The sequence below is a fragment of the Schistocerca cancellata genome, chromosome 1 (assembly GCF_023864275.1).
Source record: "Schistocerca cancellata isolate TAMUIC-IGC-003103 chromosome 1, iqSchCanc2.1, whole genome shotgun sequence".
Lineage (NCBI taxonomy): Eukaryota > Metazoa > Arthropoda > Insecta > Orthoptera > Acrididae > Schistocerca > Schistocerca cancellata.
Genome location: NC_064626.1, coordinates 543498098 through 543521717, shown reverse-complemented (window position 1 = coordinate 543521717; position 23620 = coordinate 543498098). Strand labels below are relative to the sequence as shown.

Here is a 23620-nt window from a genome sequence, read left to right as displayed (position 1 = left end):
GAGGCGTTCAATGAATTCGAAAGTAAAGTTCTATGTACTGACTTGGCAGAAAATCCTAAGAAATTTTGGTCTTATGTCAAAGCAGTTGGTGGATCAAAACAAAATGTCCAGACACTCTGTGACCAAAATGGTACTGAAACAGAGGATGACAGACTAAAGGCCGAAATACTAAATGTCTTTTTCCAAAGCTGTTTCACAGAGGAAGACTGCACTGTAGTTCCTTCTCTAGATTGTCGCACAGATGGCAAAATGGTAGATACCGAAATAGACGACAGAGGGATAGAGAAACAATTAAAATCGCTCAAAAGAGAAAAGGCCGCTTGACCTGATGGGATACCAGTTCGATTTTACACAGAGTACGTGAAGGAACTTGCCCCCCTTCTTGCAGCGGTGTACCATAGGTCTCTAGAAGAGCGTAGCATTCCAAAGGATTGGAAAAGGGCACAGGTCATCCCCGTTTTCAAGAAGGGACGTCGAACAGATGTACAGAACTATAGACCTATACCTCTAACGTCGATCAGTTGTAGAATTTTGGAACGCGTATTATGTTCGAGTATAATGACTTTTCTGGAGACTAGAAATCTACTCTGTAGGAATCAGCGTGGGTTTCGAAAAAGACGGTCGTGTGAAACCCAGCTCGTGCTATTCGTCCACGAGACTCAGAGGGCCATAGACACTGGTTCACAGGTAGATGCCGTGTTTCTTGACTTCTGCAAGGCGTTTGATACAGTTCCCCACAGTCGTTTAATGAACAAAGTAAGAGCATATGGACTATCAGACCAATTGTGTGATTGGATTGAGGAGTTCCTAGATAACAGAACAAAGTATGTCATTCTCAATGGAGAGAAGTCTTCCGAAGTAAGAGTGATTTCAAGTGTGCCGCAGGGGAGTGTCATAGGACCGTTGCTATTCACAATATACATAAATGACCTGGTGGATGACATCGGAAGTTCACTGAGGCTTTTTGCAGATGATGCTGTGGTGTATCGAGAGGTTGTAACAATGGAAAACTGTACTGAAATGCAGGAGGATCTGCAGCGAATTGACGCATGGTGCAGGGAATGGCAATTGAATCTCAATGTAGACAAGTGTAATGTGCTGCGAATACATAGAAAGATAGATCCCTTATCATTTAGCAACAAAATAGCAGGTCAGCAACTGGAAGCAGTTCATTCCATAAGTTATCTGGGAGTACGCATTAGGAGTGATTTAAAATGGAATGATCATATAAAGTTGATCGTCGGTAAAGCAGATGCCAGAGTGAGATTCATTGGAAGAATCCTAAGGAAATGCAATCCGAAAACAAAGGAAGTAGGTTACAGTATGCTTGTTCGCCCACTGCTTGAATACTGCTCAGCAGTGTGGGATCCATTCCAGATAGGGTTGATAGAAGAGATAGAGAAGATCCAACAGAGAGCAGTGCACTTCGTTACAGGATTATTTAGTAATCGCAAAAGCGTTACGGAGATGATTGATAAACTCCAATGGAAGACTCTGCAGGAGAGACGCTCAGTAGCTCGGTATGGGCTTTTGTTAAAGTTTCGAGAACATACCTTCACCGAAGAGTCAAGCAGTATATTGCTCCCTCCTACGTATATTTCCTGAAGAGACCATGAGGATAAAATCTGAGAGATTAGAGCCCACACAGAAGCATACCGACAATCCTTCTTTCCACGAATAATACGAGACTGGAATAGAAGAGAGAACCGATAGAGGTACTCAGGGTACGCTCTGCCACACACTGTCAGGTGGCTTGTGGAGTATGGATGTGGATGTAGATGTAGATACTTAGGAAGTGCAATAGACCTCTACTACAACAAAATAGAAAATGATAGATTGCCACTTACCATAAAGAAGACATGTCAAGTTACAGACAAGCATGATTAAAAGACACTCACATGTGCTTTCGACCACAGCCTTCATCAACAATGAGAGATACATACACAACATTCATACACACACACATGCTCACACAAGCAAGCACACATCATGCACAGACAACTGCTAACTCCAGAATCTGGTGCCACAATGCAGCATCATGTGGAAGCAGCGATCTGGAGGGGGTGGGGATGGAAAAAAGGAAGGGAAAGGGATAGTAGTGAATGGGTGGAGAGAGAGACAAATGCTAATGGAGTGTGCCAGGACTAGACTTCAACAGGCACAGCATCAGGATGTTGTGGAGGAGGGAGATGTGGAAAAAGGGAGCAAAAAAGGAGAGAAGGGGGAAAGATGGGCTGATGCATTAGCAGAGGGCAAATAAACAGGATGGGAGGTGAGAATGGGGACATAGAAGGTGGAAACTGTTGGGTATAGGCTGTGGGGACAGTATGTTACCATAGGCTGAGACCAGGATAATTGTGGGAGTAGAGAATGTGTTGTAAGGATAACTTCCATCTGCGCAGTTCAGAAAAGCTTGCGGTGGAGGGAAAGATCCAGATGGCTCAAGTAGTGAAGCAGCCATTGAAATCAAGTGTGTCATGTTCAGCTGAGTGTTGGGCCACAGATTGATCTCTCTACTTTTGGTCACAGTTTGGTGGTGGCCATTCATCCTGGTGGACAGCTGGCTGGTAGTTATACCAATATAAAAAGCTGTGCAACGATTGTAGCAGAGTTGGTACGACACATGTCTGCTTTCATTGGTGGCTTGGCCCCTGATAGGGTAGGATAAACCTGTGACAGAACTGGAATAGAAAGTGCTGGGTGGGTGGATTGGGCATGTTTTGCAACCGGGTCTTCCACGGGGATATGATACTTGTGTCAAGGGGTTGGGATTGTGAGTGGCACAGGGATCTACTAGGATGTTGTGGAGGTATGATGGGTGACAGAACACCACTCTAGAAGGGGTGGGAAGTACCTCAGGTAGGATGTCCCTCATTTCAGGCTGATAATAGGTAATCAAAGCCCTGGCAAAGGATGCGGTTCAGTTGTTCCAGTCTGCATTGGTACTGGGTGACCAAAGGGACACTCATTTGTGGCTGGTTTTTGTGGGTGGTGGAGAGGACTGGGGTTTTGAGGGGAAATGTCACAGGAGATCTGTTTGCGGACTAGCTCTGGGGGACAGCACCTGTCTCTGAAGGCCTTGGTGAGATCCTCAGCATACTGAGCAAGGGAGTTTTTGTCACTTCAGATATGCCATCCCTGGGTAGCCAGGCTATATGGGAGAGATTTTTTGGTGTGAAAGGAATGACAACTGTCAAAATGCAAGTTGGTGGTTGGCAGGACAGAGGTGTGAATGGAGCCACCAGAGAGGAGAAAGTCGACATCTAGGAAGGTGGGACACTGTGTTGAGGAGGACCATGTGAAGCAGATGGGACAGAAGATGTTGATGTTGTTAAGGGAACAATGATAGTGTTTCTTTGCTCTGGGTCCAGATCATGAAGATATCATCAATGATTCTGAACCAGACTAGGGGTTTAGTGTTTTGGGAGGCTAGGAAGGCCTCCTCTAGATAGCACATAAAAACGTTGTCATAGGAGGGTGCCATGTGGGTGCCCATTACTGACATGGATTTGTTTACATACCTTCCCTTCAAATGAGAAGTAATTGTGGGTTAGAATAAAGTTAATAAGGTGTATGAGGAAAGAGATAGTGGATTTGGATTCTTAAGGATGTTTGGAAAGTTAGGGTTCTATAGTGGCAGGGACATGAGTATGAGATATGTTGGTGTATAGGGAGGTAGTGTCAACAGTGACTAGTAGGGATCCAGGAAGTAAAGGGCTAGGATGGTGGAGAGTCAGTGAAAGAAGTGGTTGGTGCCTTTGACGTGGGAAGCTACATTATGGGCAGTTTATTGGAGGTGTTGGTCAGTGAGTGCTGAAATTCGTTCAGTGGGAGCAAAATAACCAGCCACAAAGGGGCGTTCACAATTGTTGGGTTTGTGGACTTTGGGGAGCATGTAGAAGGTGGGTGTGCAGGGTGTCATAGGGATGAGGAGGGAAATGGATTCAGGGGAAATGTTCTGTGAAAGGCCTAAGACTGTAGGTAGGTATTGGAGTTTGTGTTGGTCTTCTGGGATGGGACCACTGTGACAAAGTTTGTAGGTGGAGGAGTCAGACAATTCATGGAGGAATTAGGGTGGTTTTAGTTGGAGGGAGTGGCGGCAAAGAAGTGCTTCCATTGCTGGGACTGGGAGAAGGAGAGTTGATCTTTGACAAGTCCATAAATTTGGGGGTAGGGCTAAAGGTGAGGCCTCTGGATAGGACTGAAACTTCTGTAGAGCTCAGGGTTTTGGTGAAAAGATTAACAACAGTATAACGGGAATTTTTTGGCTCTGGATTTGGTGGAAGGTTAGTAGTGAGTTTTGGGGGATATGGGAAGTGGAAAAGATCAGCTAGGCAGGTTTCAGCTGCTATGAGGGGAAGATGAGGAACACTGTGGTTACGTGCCTGTCTGCAACTTGGCATGTCTTCTTTACGGTAAGTGGCAATCTATTTCTTCTTACATTGTTTATATTCCTATCTGGAGTTTCAATTTTTAGGCCTGTATTACAGTTTCCTATGCAAAATAAAAGGAAATGAACTAGAGTTTCACTTCTGTCTGTTCGTCTCTTAAAGTCTTCTGTGGTTCTTTCTTCCTTTTCTTCTTCTTAACTCATTGGAGACCAGCCACTTAGAAGAATATCAGACCTAGGAATCCAGACACTTAACGCTTTTATTTAACACATTACAGGCACATATGATATTGATGTATTTTCTAGAGTAATACATACTAAAAAGGTTGAAACTTGAAGATTTATTTTTTGTATTTACTTTATTTCTTTGTGGAATAACAAATTTTAAAATAATGATGACAGGAAGAAAATTATTCTTCCAAAAACAATTTGTGAGGTGAGTTATTGAGCAATTTCTTCCCTTTGAGCTTCAAAATTTTCTTGCTCATTCTGAAAACATGATGTATTTATAGCAGAATTACAGCAAAACTGTGAAACCTAACAAAGACACCCACAAAATTAAGTCAATGTGTTTGTATTGGCTCAGACATTAACAGAAGCAGCTGTTACATTCACTAATGTGTCTTTCATAATAATTCTAGTAAGTGACAGCAGACGGCAGTGCCCAACAAGAGGTAGTAGTGAGATGTCTGTACATTGTTGTTGTATGCAATGAGTCCAGTTTTTGAGGGATAGATAACTTGCATGTCAAGAAAATTGCACCTTGACCTAGGCATGGCCATGGTCTCTTTAACATAAAGTTGTGGTCCAAGTTATGCACAGGCTTATGTCTTCTTTACATTCCTCCAAAAATTATTTCTGTTCCTGGCTTTGGTGATACATGCTCCTTTTTTCAGGCCCATTGTCTCTGTATCCCTGTTGATATCATCTTCCCAACATCTCCTGGCCCCTACTGCCTCCATGGGTCCTTAGAATGCTACTTGTGGTAATTTTTCCTCTTCCGTCCTAATTAGGTGTCCTGCCTTTTCTTCATCATTTGACCAATATCAGTTTGCGAGTACATGTCTGCCAGTTCTTGGTTTTTTAATGTCTTCCATACCCATGACTGGGTGTCCCTCTTGGGGCCAAATTATTTCCTTAATATATTTATCATGAAGACTGCCAGTATTTGTTCATCTGTATTTCCCAATGTAAATGTTTCAGAGCTGTACAGAGCTACTGGGGGCATTACACTATGGTATAGTCTTCCTTTAAGACTTCTCAAAACTTACCTACTGCATAGCATGTGACATAAAGCAAAATATACTCTACTTGCTGCTGTAATCCTTGCCTTAATCTCAATTTTCATTCTGTTCTGCTTAAATATGCTTCCCAAATATTTAAATATGCCTATTATTTTAAAAGTTACCGCATCAATTGTCAGTGGGGTACCATCATTGGCTGCTTTGTTCATGAACATGTACTCAGTTTTCTCCTCATTAATTTGTAAATCTGCTTTCCTTACAATATTTCTGTAAGAACTCATCATGAACTGCAAGTCTTCTTTGCTGCCACGTATTAGAACAATATCATCCACATATGCAATCTGATTTATTGTGTTATTACCCAGTTTTATTCCAGCTTGGTTTAATTTTGGTGTTCTCGGTCTGTCTGTTCCAAAATTAAATTAAAAAGTATTCGAGATAATGTGTCTTCTTGTCTAAGACTAGTTCTGGCTTGAAAATGCTCTGACATTCCAGTAGTGATCTTTACTTTGCGACAGTTTTCCTTTAAACACATCTATACTAGTCTTAATTTTTGTGGCAAATGAAACTATTGAAAGACATTGATGGTTGTGACACTATGTAAGCTGCTGTGAGCCTTTTTGAAGTCAACATAAACCATTTGATTTCTCGGTTACCGGTTTGAGTGTAAAAAGTTGGTCTGTAGGTAATCTATTCCTTCTGAAACCAAATGATTGTCGGGACCAATGACCATCGCAGTCTGGTCCCTTCAATCTCACAAACCAACCAACCAACCAAATGATTGTCCCCTGCAATTCCTTCTGCAATAGGGATCATTCTCCTCAGTAGACACTGAGGTAGAATTTTGTAGCTTACAGCAAGGAATGCAATCCCTCTACAATTATCACATACCATGGATCATTCTTTTTTAGTATATTGCGATTACAACCGTTTTCCAATCATCAGGCAATCTCTCATACTCACAAATATTCTTTAGGAGTTTTGTAACTATTTTATCCAGTATGGGCCCTCCATTTATTACGAGCAGCTCTCCTGTAATCTGATCTTCACCTAAAGCCGTAAGGTTTTTTAGATCTTTGATTATTTGCCAAATTTCTTCTTCTTTGTGGGCCTCTATTATGCTGCCTATCATGTCTGATGTCCCACATGGAAATGACTCAGTAGGGTCATCAGAGTTAGTAATTCTGCATGTACTCTGCCCATCGCCATTCTATTCTAGTGTCATTTCTGAGGATCTTCCCCTGTGTCTTTAATAAATCACATTTTTTTATTATGTTTCTTTCTTTACATTTTGGTCTTTCTTTGTCTTTTCCTGTCATGGATAAAGTTGTCTGTGGTTTTTTATTTTAACTCCTTGCAATATCTCCTGTTGTAGTACAGTTGCCGTTTCCATCCATATTTTGATCTCAATGTCTTTTAGCTCCTATCTTTTATGTTTTCTAATCACCTATTTCTAGCCAACCTTCCCTCCTCAATTGTTGCTGGCTATGTTGATGGAACCACACCTTATGTGACCTCTTTCACTTTCCTAGAATTTCGTATGCTGCCCTGTTTAATTAATTTGAGACCAGGTGTGGTTGATGTCACAATCTCTTACATTTTCCTCACATTTACCTAGTTTTCTGCTGGTGTTGACTTGTATTTTCTTTTAATCTGTTTCTATCATAAGATGTAATCTGCTTAGCTATTCTACACACCTTCTTAAATTTGATATTCATCGTACTGATCACCAGGAAGTGGTCAGTGTCACATTCTGCTCCTCTACAGGATCACATATCTTTGGTTCTGTTTGCATATTGCTTCTGGATATATACATAGTTGATCTGATGTATGGTGCCATCCATATCCCTTTACATATGTTTTTATGTTGAAACTGTGTACTCAAGGTGCAGATATTGTTGTCAATTATGAAATTTATTAAATGAATGCCATTGTTACTGATCTCTCGATGCAAAATACATTACTGATCAGTGTTTTATAGATGTGTTCTTGACCCAATCTGGTGTTAAAATCACTCAAAACTATTTTAGCATTATGGTTTGGCGACAAGTTATGCATCTAGTCCATTTCAGTGGAAAATTCCTCCTTTATGAATTCCTCCTTATTCTCACAGGGGATGTGTGCATTAATCAAGTATATATTACTATTTCAGAAAGCTATTGTAATGTAGAAGATTCTGTTAATGGATTTAAACTCTTTCAATACTTTTATTATTGAGTCATGTACATAAAAACCAGTACCTAATTCATGTTGGTTGCCACAGTCTCCATTCAGGATATTCCCATTGTACCTTTCCATCTAATCTTCTGGAGAGCTACAACCTTCAGCTTGTATTTCTGTAACTCCTTGGTCACATTCTGCACACTTCATGGCCTCTGTAGGCTCCTTATATTCCAAGTTCCAATGGAGAAGCCCACTTTCTGTCGCCATGTTTGATTTTAGTTTAGACACTCGTGGTACTGAGAGAGTTCCTTGGATGCATTGCCTTCTCCACAGCTTTTGACCCACCCATTCTAGTTTTGGTCAACTGCCAGTATTTTATTTGCTCAGTACTCTCTATATCTAGTGAGTGTTCCTCAATCTGCCACCTGAGAAGTCATCTGCTGGGGAACTGGCAACCCCTACCTAAATGTACTGATGTCATTCAGCCACACAATGAAAGTTATTTATGTACCACAATTTTTGAGATGTAAACCTATATCAGTTGCTGTTAAAAAAAACTTCCAACTGATCTGGCAGACACGTCAGAACTCTTATTTATTCTCTTTTTTGTCAAGGACTCTTGTAACATATATTAACAAGCTATATATTGTTCATTACAGTCAGTCATTGACCATGAAACGTGGGTCATGAACCTGAAGGAAGCTAACCTGTATGATTATCCAATATGGTACAAGCTGTATAGTACGAGGTCAGCATATCAAATGCCATCACTAACACCACAAGAATGGGACAACTTTCTCAATAAGTTGCCAACAGATGCTGCTTTGTTTGATCTCTATTACAAGTAAGTCTCTAATAAATTGAAGACTTTATTGTTATTTTCATAATGGTGTCACTTCATTTTAATGAGAAACAAAACAAACTGCAATTCCAAGCTAAAATAAATAAAGGACCTTCTCATTCTTAGTTTTCCAGTTAACATGAATAACTGAAGACAGACTACAAACACTTTCATTAGTACTTAGAAGCAAGGTGAAATAAATTATCCAAGCCTTTGGAGAACAGTTTCAGATGATGGGTTGGTAGGTGGGAAAACTGAGGAGATGATTATGGCTTTGTTTGTACTGATTGGGAAAAGTATTAAATTTCTATTTTTATATGCTACCATTGGTAATTAGGTTTCCACTTTTTCATTACTGTCATAAATTATTATCACCTATTGGATAAAAGTGTGTGGAGTCAACGTTAACTCAGTGCGTACCTTTTAAGAACCAAAGAGGAAGGAAATCTGCCATAATAAAAAACTTAAAAACTGACACTAATATCCTTTGTGGACTGGACAAGACACACATTATCATCAAGAAATTAAAGCTTGCTTGAAATGCATAAGATCTCATTAATGAAAGTATTTTCAAATGATTTAGTTTTTTTAATGAAATTATCAGTTTCAGCTTCTTAGAAATGTCTAGAACTAAACATATGCACAAAAAGCATGCAGTGGAGTACATTGACTGAACTTTGTGATCTTTAATTATTTTCTGTTCTCTTTTCATAGTTAGACATTTTAATAACAAATGAGTTTTCTTATCAGGCATTACTGGAAAAACTCACCTGTGAGGCCATCATGTGATCCAGAATGCAAGAAGCGCATGGTGTGTGACCTGAAATCAGGCAGATCACATGACCGTCGCAGTTTATGCCAAGAGCTGGAAAGCCGTATTGATTCAACAACAAAAACAGGATGGCGAGCATGGCTCTACAATGGCCTGGCCTTATCGTACGTCAATTATTTGTTAGGTTTCTTCTGGGTGGGGGATGCAGCAACATCTATCTCACCCTGATTACTGGTGTTCAAGATAGCATGGGTTCTGGGATACAGCAGGTGGTGGGGGCATTTTGCCAATTTTCTAAGTGATTCTTTCATTGAATTGATTTTAAATTTACAGCTTATAACTTGTGATAAGTTTAACTTATGATATAAAGCATGTAACTGCTTGCTTGCATCAGTTTGCTTGCTGCATACACCAAAAATAATGTGGGTGGTGGCATGCAATTTTCACTTGTACAGCAAAACAGACCAATGGATTTATGTGAAATAATGGACTGTAACATATATTACATAATTATTTATGGCTGTGACTGAATTAACATATTTGTTGTGATGATTCAAGAGTAATATTACTTTTCTTAGTGGTTATTAAAAGCACAGTGTTGATGATAGCAGAAGAGTGAAGTGCTAGGATGGATAATTAGCTAATAATAGTACATAATTATTGTCACTGATAGTTATTAAGCTATTTTAAGTAATACAAAATGTTCTAAATATAATGAAAGGAATTATGTTAGATTTAATGTTTGTGAATTTTAGAAAACTTGAGTTATTCTTGTTTATTTACTGTAGGCTGAAAACTGTTGTAGTCTGTAGATCAATAGTGTCAGGAAGAACTACATTTTTCATTTTGGAGTGGAGGAGGGAAGACAAATTGAATATTAGCTGAGTGCATGAAGCTTGATATAGTTACAGTCTTCTACTAATAAGTGACACATCAAAGACGACCAAGAATGTAACAAATATCTTACACAAGGTCAATGTGCATGTCAGATTTCATGTACAAAAAATTAAGAAACAATTTTCTGCTTATTTCTTCATTCAAATTTTGTTCATCAATTCCATTACACTACTGTAATGAAGTTACTGGTAGCAATTTTTTTGTGTCACTGTTTATCTGAGATATGCTATCATTGTTCACTCTCAATTGTGTTTTAGCTGCTCCTATTCCTCTGATTGGAAGAGACCACAAAATAGTAGTAATGTGAAAGCACATAAAATATATATGAACGTGTGTAGCTTGTTAAATAATTATCAGGGTATGCTGTATGTTAGTTGCTAAATGAAATTGTGACTTGAAACAACTTTGTTTCATTCCTATATTGTTTTGAAACATGGCTGGTATCACTAACGGTGTTCTGTGCATTCTGTTTTTTACTTAACAATGTTTATTTCTATGGAAATAATACTATGCTTAACATACTGAGCACAGGATTCTTTAAGAGACTGATAACTCCCACCGAACTGTTGTAATGGATCAGTCATAAGCTGGGCAATGAAAATATATTTCTTCCAGTAGCAGTATAACATCTGCAGGCTTTATGTGGTATGCCAATTGAGGTAAATTGTAAGTAAGTAGATCTATAAAATTCAAACCATGGAAAAGGAAAATGTTTCTTCTAAAACATATTTCATTCAAAAATGATTAGCTATTCAAAGATAAATGAATAATTTATAATCTTTCAGCAGCACATCCCATTCATGAAATGTGAGAACAACATAACCATGTTTTTTCTGTGTAAATAATTAGACTGCATGCAGTGTAAACATTTTATTCACTGTTAGCCTACTGAGGAAGAGGTCTGAAGCATGTAATACGTTGTATATATCTATAGGAAATTAACAGAACATGTGTACATGATGAATATAGAATTATGCTAAGGATCATTTCTCACTCACGTACATAATCATTATCACTTTGCACCAGTTCATTTAAATGGGTACTTTATTTCTTGAAATGTGCCCAATACATTTGAATGAGAAAATATATCATGGTTGTAATCATTGCAATACTGAACAGATAACATCCTGCATGGCTGTCATATGGACAGTTTGATTCTTTAGGGGTAGCAGCCACTAGTTACTCAATGTTCCCTTATTTGAGGGATGTGAAAAATCATTTGCTACATTAATTTAAGGAATTATGATGTTTTGTTAAATGAACTGAATGTTTTCAAGATTTTCATTCATAAACTATTTATTTACTTATTATTATTCAGTCAACATAACCTAGCAAATAAATTAGTGAACCGTTAACTACTCCAAGCTCTGAGGATTTAACAAACTACTCATGCTATTTATATTAGTTCATAGATTTTCTGAAAAATCTGGGCGTCTTTATCTGCTGAAAACATTTATTTTCTTTGACAAGAATTGTTCATTCCACCTTAAAAATCTACTGTTGCCTATTCTTTGTTGAAATTTCTGATATTATTTACCAGTCATTTCCAGAACTGTGGTGTTGCACGAAGCATAATGCATACTTAAATTTGTGTTTATAAACTGTGCTCTTTAATCATGACTAAATTGTAACCATTCAACCCAGCCTGCGCAAGTCAGTGCATGATTACTGTGGTCAAAAAGTTTTTGCAATAGTTAATTCAATATCTTTCTTAATTACATAATTTTTTGGGTATATCAGACACAATTATTTAATAATTCTTATTGTTTTTCATTTTTAAGGTGCAAGATATTAAAATTCTTGAAAAAGCTCTTTTGGTAAGTCCACATGATACACAGAAATCGCCATTTGCTTTAGAGACAGGTTTTCTTGTAGGCTTCCCAGTAGTGATCATTTGGCTAACATTCCCATGCGGTATTTTAAATGCTTATAAAATAGCATTTTTGGTATGTACAGGCTAGACGGAGTTGTGTGTCAGTAATAATTTATAATTAATAAGAAACTGAAGGCTGTGATTTGTCTTTCAACAAAGAAAACAAGTATAAATTTTGGTTTCTGTTGTGAGACATTATAAATTAGCATAAAAATGTCAACAAGTGTACTTGGAAAATGTACGTGTAATTTTGGCTAGTTACATCATTAAGATCAAAACAGCCAAGGAAATTTTTGTTGGCAATCTCTATATTCACCATTCTCCATGGAGTTTTTGGTATGAATGTAGATAATATGTGTAATTTGAAGAACAGTTAAATGGAGAGTATGTTTTTTGCATTCAAGCCAGAGCATTGTGTGATACTTTGGAATATGTTTGGTCCCTCAAGGTATTTGGCAAGTGTTTTGGCACAGTGCAGAGTGTTGCATGTTACTAGCATTTTAGGAACAGTATATTGGAATTTACAAAGACTATTTTTATCTTGAAGTACATTGTGGAGTGTTTACGTACTTATGCAAATGCAGTATTATATGTTTGCAATGGATCAACAAAGACCATACAAAGTTAGTAATCAGTGGTACTGCAAGTCATGAACAAATCTGACAGTATCAGTATACAAATTAAGAGAAGTTACCTCAGTTTCCTTTAATATTGTAGTTTTGTGCCTTACACAGATGTGTAAATATTTTTGTGTTGACTGAAGAAACAGTAAAGGAAATCCTTTAACATCTCACCATTCTATAGAATGAACATTCTATCTAATTTAATGTAATATCAATGGTAAGATTCATTAGAACTTGTGAAGAATAATTATGAGATGAAGTGCCCTTCTGCAAAGAGAGTTTTGTGATAATAAACTGTAGCTACAATTAATACAAGACATAAAGCTAACCACTCACCATATAGCTGAGGCACTAAGCATTTAATAGGCACATAATAGTAACAACTCACACTCTACATGAGGCATTGAATGGCGGATAGGCACACAACCAAGACTGAAAATGTTGCTGAGTTTTATGACAATGTTCTTTAGAGCTAACTATATTATGAGAAGGCAAGGTGCTACACACCACATAACAGAGATGCTGAGCCACAGATACGCATAACAAAAAGACTGTTGTGCCTTTCCGCGACTCAGCATCTCCGCTATATGGTGAGAAGTAACTTTTCTTCTCATAATATTGTTACATTCCATCCTGGATTTTTCATTGTTTGATTCTTTAGAAGTAGCGGATATGAAATTTGTTCTTTATCTTAGTTAGCTCAGAAGAAAGACGTTATTGAAAAACTCAGCGATGTTTTCAGTCTAGTTTATGTGCCTGTCTGAACTACACAATGAGTATTCCCCCCATAGTTTCCAGTGTTATGGTAAATTGTATTTATGGTCACCTTTTGTGTTTAGAGGAGAAAGTGTTACTCTATGCCAACTTCAAAAAATGTGACTGAATAACTTACTACTTTTTTATAATATTATTTTAAAATAATATGCTAGTGAAAATTTATTGGTGGAAATAACTAACAAAACTATATTTTAACTCACTAATAGTCATCACAATGAGTACCAAACTGATAAGTTCAAAATGTATTGTTGCTATAGCTTGTATAGTTTGTGCACAAAAATATCTGTTGTGTTCAACACTTTCAATTTTTATAAAATTTTTGTTAAAAAAGAGTATACTTTGCACGCAGTACTGTAATTTTCCTAATAAAGGAAATATGTTCTTAAGTCAAGTTGTATGCATATATTGTTTATGATGTCTGATGCTATATTTTCTATTTTGCTTCAAGTGCAGTGAATAATGTAGTATCTATGTTTTTACTGAATTATTCAAGAATTAGGTACATATGCCTTTGAAGACAAAAATAAGATCCCAAGAACTTTCAATATCTGTTTATGTGCTTGGTGAGAAGTATAAAATATGCAAAATTAATGTCTTATTCACGAAAAAACAGACCTTTATGTAGTTTTTGTTTCTGGGAGGGGGGACAATTTAGCTGTATGATATGTCACCAAATTGTGTTAAAAAGAATAAAATATTTAAAAAAAGAGAGAAAAACTGATCCAAAGCTTAATGAGACAAACATCAAAACATATTCAGTTAGTAGTTCCTACCAGCAGAAGTGCACAAATTATGAAGTATTATATGCAGACATTGTAAAGTAACTACATCATGATCTGTATACACTGCTAACAGTTGCGTTGAAACCAAAGAGATTACAAAAATTACTAGATATCTGATAATCGGTTATCTATGTGGTCATGACAATGTATTTACAACTAAAATTCGAAACCTGGGAATTTCTCACTTCTGAACTATCTCTGTCAAGACTGAGGTTATGCTGTATTCCATGGCAACATGCTGTCTGTATGGTCACATGACCTTACATGATGGCCGTTGATGAACTGGACAGGAAATATGAGCACTAAGCTGTTATTAATCACCTTAATTCAGTATCTTAATCTATCATACAAACAAAGTAAAGGAAATAAGAAGTTCATAAATAAATATACTTCCATGGTGAGAAAACAGATCAAATTTTTGAGAGACTACTCAGATAAAGTATGTAATATTGAACATTGTTGTTGTTGTGGTCTTCGGTCTGAAGATTGGTTTTACACAGCTTTCCACACTATTCTGTCCTGTCCAAGTCTCTTCATTTCTGCAAAACTGCAGCAAGCTATATGTATTTGAACCTCCTTACCATATTTATGCCCAGTTCTCTTAGTCTCTCTACAATTTTTTACTTCCCCCCCCCCCCTCCTTACACACTTTGCCTCCACTGGATGGGATGTACCCTCTGCCATGTACTTCATGGTTTGTGGAGTACATTACTTTCTCATTAGTTACTTGATGTACCCATCTAGTCTTCAGCATTGTTCTATTGCACCACATTTCAAAAGCTTCTATTCTCTTCTTGTCTCAACTGCTGTCCACTTTCCACTCCTACAAGGCTACATTCAAGACAAATACCTTCAGTAAAGACTTCCTAACATTTAAATTGACATTCATTGTTAACAAATTCCTCATGCTTTTATTGCTACTGTCAGTCTGCATTTCATATCGTCTCTACTTTGGCCTACATTAGTTATTTTTCTGCCCAAATAACTAAGCTCATCTACTACTGTTGGTGTATCTGTCCATAATCTAATTCCCTCTGCATAGCCTGATATCATTTGACTACGTTCCATTACCCTTTTTTTGTTTTTATTTATATTCATCTTATAATCTCTTCAAAGACACTATCCAATCTGATTAACTGCTCGTCCAAGTACTTTCTCATCTCCGATAGAATTATAAAGTCATTCATTTTAGTTGGGTGATTATGATGATGTTAATGATAATAATCATAAATTAATGTTTCAGTCTGCTTTATGTCTGTCTCAATCACATTGAAATGCAGCTGAATATGTTACTGTACTTATAACCAAATTATTTTCTGAGTTAATGAAGCAAATTGGTTTCTTATAAATGAACAAAAAATTTAATCATATACAGCTGACATTCCTGAGATGCATAGAGTCTCACCTTCATCTATGATAATAATGTACGCTGAAGCAATTTTAATTCATTGCTTCAGCTTACATCATTATCATAGAACAGGAATATACTTGATAATTCAACATCTGTTGATGTACTTCTTAACTCATTCCACAATTATGAATATTTCCTTCACAATGAGATCTTTAGGGCACAATGGAAGAATTTTTGGTGACTAGTCTGTATAATATCACTTGTCAAATGATATATTGCGGAATACTCAGTTTCATATGTCACTACTCTCTTATGTAATGGCTAGGCATAATAAAATGGAAACCTTTACTTTTAAATAAAGGCAATCTTTATACATTTTCATATAACTCAGAATATAACGCATCACTGAATGAATAGTCATAGAAATCCCTTGTCCATATTAATGGAGGGGGCTATCTTAAATATAAATACAACGGAAATATCATGCTAACATGTAATATCAATCTGGATCATTGTGGATTTCTGCATACAAAAGCAACAAGAATTAGTTGTTTATAAAAAAAATTGTAGGCTGTTATGTTGTATATCAGTTTGATCTGTAATTCATATTGAAATGCTGCAAATGAAGAACATATAGGACAAAACTGCTACTGACAAGATAATATCAAACTGATGGATGTGAATGCATTGGTGCTATACTTTTTGTGTGGTGGTGCAGAAATTTTTAATGCAGGTCCCAGTGGCAGTGATACATACCCAAACACTAGATATCTGTTTTTGGAGCAGAAACGACAAAAGTGTATGTCAACTGACTTATTGCTACTTAGTATGTGCATTCCATTATATATATTAAAATGGTGTTCACCATTCTTACAGCTTGTACTACTGGTCAATACAAAAAATAAGTTCTTTAGTTGTACATCCCACAGACATACCAACATCCTTACTGGCATATGGACCATTCTGTCCAGTAATAGCCATTTGTCTTTTAATACTGCCTGTGTGAATGTGTGTACAAATACTAAAAAAAGGACTAGTGCTTGAAATGTGATGTGGATGATACTTTATTTTATATGTTAATGTGCTCCACACAACAATCTGCTATAGGTGAGTAATTGCCCTTCCTTTATTTTATGTATTGTTACATAAAGGAATTTCCAATATTGTTATGCATTTCAAACAAATTTTTATGAGGGCATGGTATTCCCATTTACCCATTTGAGCAATGAACAAACATGATTGCTTCAAAAAAGGAAGGAAGGAAGATGGATTTATGTCCCGTTGACATCAAGGTCATTGGAGATGGAGTACAAGCTCAGACTGTATCAACAATGCGGAAGAAAATTGACTGTGCCCTTTCAAAGGAACCGTCCTGGCATTTTGCCTGGAGCTATTTAGGAAAATCACAGAAAATCTAAATCTGGATGGCTGGACATGGGTTTGAAATGTTATCCTCCCAAATGTGAGTCCCATGTGCTAACCACTGTGCCATCTCACTTGGTTCTGCTTCAAAAGCTGTATGAACCAAACTACTGTGCATTATATGTTGATACATGACGCAAGTTACTGTGTGACAAACAAATAAAACCAAAACAAAATTTCATTTGCTATTAATACCATTTCTGTGGCAGAATGAGAACATAAACATTCTCATATGTTTATTCTAGTTACATAATTTTTATTATCTTTGTTTTCCTGCAGGCAGAGCTACTCATGGACTTGGAGAGCTAATGTAAAGCTCATTTCAAAGGATATGACTTTTAAAATACTTTTATTATTTGAAAATTAGTTTTGCTGCTCCCTCATGATGCTGTCCCACGAGTATAATATAATGACTGTCAAGTACAGCTAAAAGTGTTGTGTTTTGAGAGTCTGAAAGGGAAAAATGTAAGCCAGAAATTGAAACCTTTCATAATTCTGATACTGTTAACATTTTTCCAGTATGGTTTTTTAGAATACAAGTATATAACTGTGAAGAAATGATAAGTTGTACTGTGAACTGAGGAAGTAAGTGTTCTTGTAATTTTGAAACAGTCAGGGTTGAGAATGGTCTGCAATGAGTGTATCCTGGAGATCTGACAGATGCAACTAAAGATACCTGAGAAACTGCCTGATACAATTCTTAGCATAACATAAAAATATAAAAATGATTTATTTGCAAAGGTTGTGACAATAACTGAGTGCTGAAAATTTGACAATGCAAAGTATAAGGAAATTCTAACCCATACTTCTGGGAGGAAATCTGGAGGGTAAAGCTGTATTACTAAATTGGAAGAAATGACTATTTTACTTCCTTACTAGTTGATATTTTAAGGTTTCATGTCAGTCAAAGTACCCTCTGTACATCACTAACGTAGCATAGCCTAGTGTGAATACAACGGCTTATACAAACTTGACGGATCCTTTCACGGAAAAGATTTGGAGGTACTAATGCATTTTTGAGACCTACTGAGCTATGACTTAGGCACCCGATTCCTGTTTTACCTAGCTGTCATACAGGTCCCAGTTCCAAGGTAATGCAAAAAACATTCTAGTTGGCTGGGGTTATGTGAAACGGTAATTTTCCATTAAGTGTCACTTTCTGTTCCTAAAGCTTGACTCACAAACCCAAAGAAAAAATTATAAGAAAGTATAGTGTTTTCATTTATTCATGAGTGACCTTGCATATAGTCTGAATAATGTAATTGTGGTGTACAGAGACATTTTTTGTGCACCATTATTAAATTGAGATAAGTGATACCAGAAATTAAAATCAGTTAAAATTGATCAACAGAAGAAATTCTAGTGGGTGTAATGGAATACTTGTACATTTTTTTTATGGATTATGTGAAACAGCTTGCTCCTCTCCTAGCAGCAGTTTGTCGTAGGTCACTGGAGCAATGAAGCAAATGATGTAGAAATGTGCAAGTTATTCCCAATTTCAAGAAGATTCAATAGACAAATTCATGTTAACTATATGCTTGTATTATTGATTCCAACCTGGTACATAATTATGTAACACACTGTATACTCACATATGACCTTATTGGAGAAAGAAGGTCTCCTCTGTAGAAATCAACATGGATTCCACGAACAACAGTTATGTGAAACTCCGCTCACTGTGTTCCTCGATTGAATCCACAAGGCAATATCTAATGGCAGCTAGGTTGATGCCATCCTCCTTGATTAGCAAAAAGCACTCAGTGCTATTCCACACTGATATCCAATGAACAAAATACAAGCTTACAGAATATTAGACAAGCTGTGTGATTGGAATAAAGACTTCTGAGCAGGGCAATGTCATCAGAAACAAAAATAACACGAAGTGTACCACAAACTAGTTCCATGGGGTTGTTACTGGACAGAGGAAAAATCATAACACTATAAGATTATAGTGAAATGCAGAAAGACTTGTAGATAAGCTTGGTGAAGAAACTGGCAGCTGACCCTATAAATGTAACATAGCCCACAAAGTGAATGACATCATCACTGAGTTACATTATCAATGATGAATCACTGAAATCAATCACAAATGTAAAATATTTAGGAGTATGCATATGCAGTGACCTGAAGTGGAAAAACCCCATAAGACTAGTTGAAGAAAAAGCAGGTACCAGAATGAGATTCTTTGGAAGAATCCAGAGATATGTAATTCATCCATGAAATTGACAGCTTACAAAACCCTCTTGTGACCAATTATTGAGTAAAGTTTGTTATTCTGAGACAATTGATAGGCTAGAATAGTAGTGGAGATAGGGAAGACCCAAAGAACAGAGGTCCATTTTGTTGTGGGTTCATTTAGTAACTGTGAGAGTGCCATCCAGATGCTCATCATCAGTTATATAAGAGAGCGGTTGTGCATCACATATGTGAATTTTAAAATTTTCACAGTAAACTCTATGTTCAAGAAGTTTTGGGTTTGTTGCTGGTCGTTGTTTGCTACATTCCACAATATTTCAGCTGGGCACCTGCTGAGCCATTGAAGACAGTCTTTGATGGCTCACCTAAAGATAATTGGCACTTGTACAGCCCAGGTATCATGGAATATAGCTAATGATGGACAGCTCAAAGCCTAAAGCTCCTCTGAATACATCACATAGATGTTAACTATTAAAATTCTGAAAGTTTACATTTTCATGAAAATGCAGGCAATATAAAACTGCCCACCCCTCCGCCCACATTCATTTTTAAAAAATGACTGTGCCGGGAAAATCAGAACATTGTGAGCTGTCTGACCCGGGCTTACTGACTGTTTTTCATCAAGTGATCTATTTACAATAGGAAAGGTGGAAATAACAGTTGTTACTTATGTTGTCTCCAGCACACTACATACTGCAAGATAGCTTTGGGAATAAAGGTGTAGATGCTAACATAGGTGTAGAAACAAACCTTGATGACTTTTTACTGAAGGTGTTGTCTGTCTGAAGCTTTATCATATTTGAGCTTATCTTGGAGTATCTATGAAGTTTCTGTTCGCAGAATGTTAAAAATGAAATCGGTTTTCTTTTATGATCAACACAACATTTTATTTTTAGTTTCTTGTCCCATTTATACCAAAAACACCCCACTCATAATGTGCATTCTCCTGCCTAACAGTATTCAGTGTCACTCATTTGCATTCCTTAGTTTCCTTTCATTTCTTCTGTAAGAAACCTTCTATCCAAAAATTTATTTGTCCCCAGAATTATTTCCACAAGAAAGATAAAGCTGGGGGATATTCTCTAACACACTCCAATGCATATTTCTTACTCTGATAACAAAATTTAGTTTACATGAAAAACAACAGTTTCTCTTGTTATTTTGTAGATTTTTACTGACATGTTTTGTTAATGAAAGGGAGTGAAAGAATTTTGTTAAATGAATGATGCAAAACACAGGTAGTACAATATTGTATATTCAGAACAGCAATCCATCTACAGATTTTGTCGTTTATTAGTTGCGTTATTGCATGTTTCATCTTTGTTTGTGTAGCTTTTGGATTAACTTATTTCTTATGTTGCTAAAAGGCACATTAAATTGACCACCTGCGCTTCCTGGATCTGAAAATCTTATTTAGTTCAAGAAGAAATCTGTATTTTCTGATACTGATCTCCCTATTCCAGTTTATGACCTAAACACGTATCAAATGACTTTGACGATATTTTTGTCGGCCTGAACTACAGTTTTCTATACTATGTCTTTTGAATTTTCTTACTATACTGTTGAATATTTGATTATATTTTTTGATGTAATTTTCAAGTTACAGTGTATTTTTATTGTACTGAATGAAAGAGTGGAAAATTATTTTCTTTGTACTAGAAGCTGAGACATGTCCAGGAAAAGAGTATCATTTTGAAAAAACTAATAAAAACATTGTTTCAAAACAAAATTTATTTTTATAAGAAAAAGCATCATAAACTATTGTTCTACATATTTGCCACTATTTTTCAGACAATGTCATAGCAGAAAACCAACTTTCATACACCCTCTTCATACAAATATTTTACTGCCATCAGTGAAGACAGCCCCTGCTGAACACTATTGTATGAGTCACCATCACTGTCAAAACACTTTCCTCCAAAATCATGCTTCAAGCTCAGGAACATGTGATAATCAGAACATGCAAGATTGGGGCTGTATGGAGGGTGATCAAACTGCTCTCAAATGAATTATTGATTAAGATTTTGATTGACACTAGCAGAATGGGGACATGCAATGTCATTAAGCAACACAATGCCTTTATTGAGCATTCCATGCATTTTTTTAAATTGCGCAACAGAGTTTTCTCCACATTGATGGTTTCACCTCTTGGGAGGAACTCAACATACAGAATATCTTGTCTGTCCCAGAACACAGTCCACATGATTTTTTGTGTTGACAACATTGTTCTGAACATTTGCTTTTTGGGGGATTTTAAGCGCCTCCACTACTATGACTTTTGTTTTGATTCTCCAGTTATGTGACAACTTCAGATCTCACAACTAGTCACAATTATTTTTCAGAATCCATCTCCTTCATCACTGTATTTAATAAGAAATATCAAAACACTGTCAAGTCACTTAGTTTTATGGCTGGTCATAAGCACTTTGGACCCCCAATGGGGACACAATTTGTGAAAATTTAAGCAGTTTGTGACAATCCCATGCAAAACAGTTTTTGAAAAAGTATTTTTATTGTGAACCAACTGTTTTCATGAGTTTACTTGTTCACTTTCTCAATCAGACTTATCATTCACAACACAAGGCCCCCTTGAATTGTCTCACCCATATTCTCTCCATTCAATTAGTCGTTACATTTTCACCATAAATCTCTACAAGTTGATGACGAATTTGAGCTCACTCATTCTTGGCATTCAAAAACTGAATTACAGAAAACACTTCACAGTCAACAGGCTCATAAAATGCCTTAAACATTTTAAATGATCACTAACAAATGTAACCACAACACAATCTGGCTGTAATGGCATCACTCGAAGCAAAATGAACCAGACAGACAAGTGCAGATGTGCAGAACTGCAACACTAGTGCCGTGGCGATGGTATAAAGAAATGGTACTTACTTTCTGGACATGACTCATATGACACATTTTGCAACACAACACATCACAATTCTCCACCTTTTCTGTGGAAAGGCTGTGTGAAAATAATGGAGGTACATCTTGTGGAATGTGATAAACAGTTCTTCAGTTTTATTGAAGACTTCCTCCCACATCTCCCTTCATAGAATAAAATTAAGCTGATGTTTCAGTTAGTAAAATCTCTCTGTTCAATAATTTTACTCTTATTATCTCTAGTGCTCTTAAATACAAATTTGTTTAAATGCAGTTTTGCTTTTAGAAGTAATTACACTTGCAAAGCTAACAGCATAATCTCAAGAACTACTGACATTTACCATATTTATCCTTTGATTTGAGCTTTTTAAGGTGTCAGAGCTTATCTCTTCACAGAAAAATACTTTCTAGATATCACTTTTAATATTATTAAAAAGCTTTTCAAAATTTTCAACGATTTTTTCCCAATCTTCATATGGAAAAGTTAGAGGACAGATAAGTAAAACAGTAATTAGTCAGGAAGGAAAACTCCAGCTGTAGTTGAATTGTTAACATCAAAGCAAAATTTTCTGTAAAACAAGGAAGGAAGGAAGGAACATTGGGTTTAACGTCCGATCGACATTGAGTTCATCAGAGACAGAACACAAGCTCGAATTGTGTCAAGGATGGGGAAGGAAATTGACCATGCCCTTTCATAGGGACCAACCTGACATTTGCCTAGAGCGATTTAGGGAAATACAGAAAACCCAAATCTGGATGGCTGGATGTGGGTTTGAACTGTCATCCTCCTGAGTGTGAGTCCAATGTGCCAAGCATTGTGCCACTTCACTCCATTTCTCTAAAATAATACATTTCTTTGGGGATATTGACTTGAGGAAAATATAGGTTTTTTATTGTTTTTTTTAAAGCTTCCACTAGACATTTTTTATGCTGCAACAAATAAATAAATAAATACATAAATAAAATAAACCTGTACGTATTGGTGCAACAGAACAAAATAGATAAGAGAGTGAAAGTTCACAAAAAAGAAGATTGTTTAGTTCAAGGTAGAATCCTCAAAATATTTTACACAAAGTGGCTTCAATAGGCAACAATTAAGCAGTAATCTTCATTTTTAATGAAACTTTACAAAGCTACTTTCACTAGTTTTAGCAAAAGATATTTACCTTACCTGTATAATAATAATCATTTCAATAATGCTTAAAGTTCAGACAAACATAAACTAATTCCAAATAATAGAGCAGTAAAATTTAGCTTCTTAAAATGAAATAAAGCATGCAATTAACTGAGTGGGCTCATACTGATGCTAAGTATTGCTACAGTTAATATTCATACTTTGGCTCCAAGCTTATTCCAGTAGTTGCATGAAAGTGCATTGTATAAATGAGGCGTGTAATTGC

The 23620-nt window shown here is 36.5% G+C and overlaps 1 protein-coding gene across 8 annotated transcripts in view; it reads left to right on the top strand.

Moving 5' to 3' along the window:
- LOC126179888 (sphingomyelin phosphodiesterase) overlaps window positions 1-23620 on the top strand; it is a 419882-nt gene that overhangs the window by 379026 nt on the left and 17236 nt on the right. For 5 of the 8 annotated variants that reach the window (XM_049924650.1, XM_049924653.1, XM_049924649.1 and 2 more), the window contains exons 12-14: window positions 8457-8641; window positions 9389-9574; window positions 12089-12124. In XM_049924650.1, coding sequence (XP_049780607.1) covers window positions 8457-8641; window positions 9389-9574; window positions 12089-12124 — 407 coding nt within the window. Of the gene's footprint in view, window positions 1-8456; window positions 8642-9388; window positions 9680-12088; window positions 12125-23620 lie in introns of all 8 variants that reach the window. The other 3 variants (XM_049924656.1, XM_049924655.1, XM_049924654.1) reach the window with 2 other exon arrangements.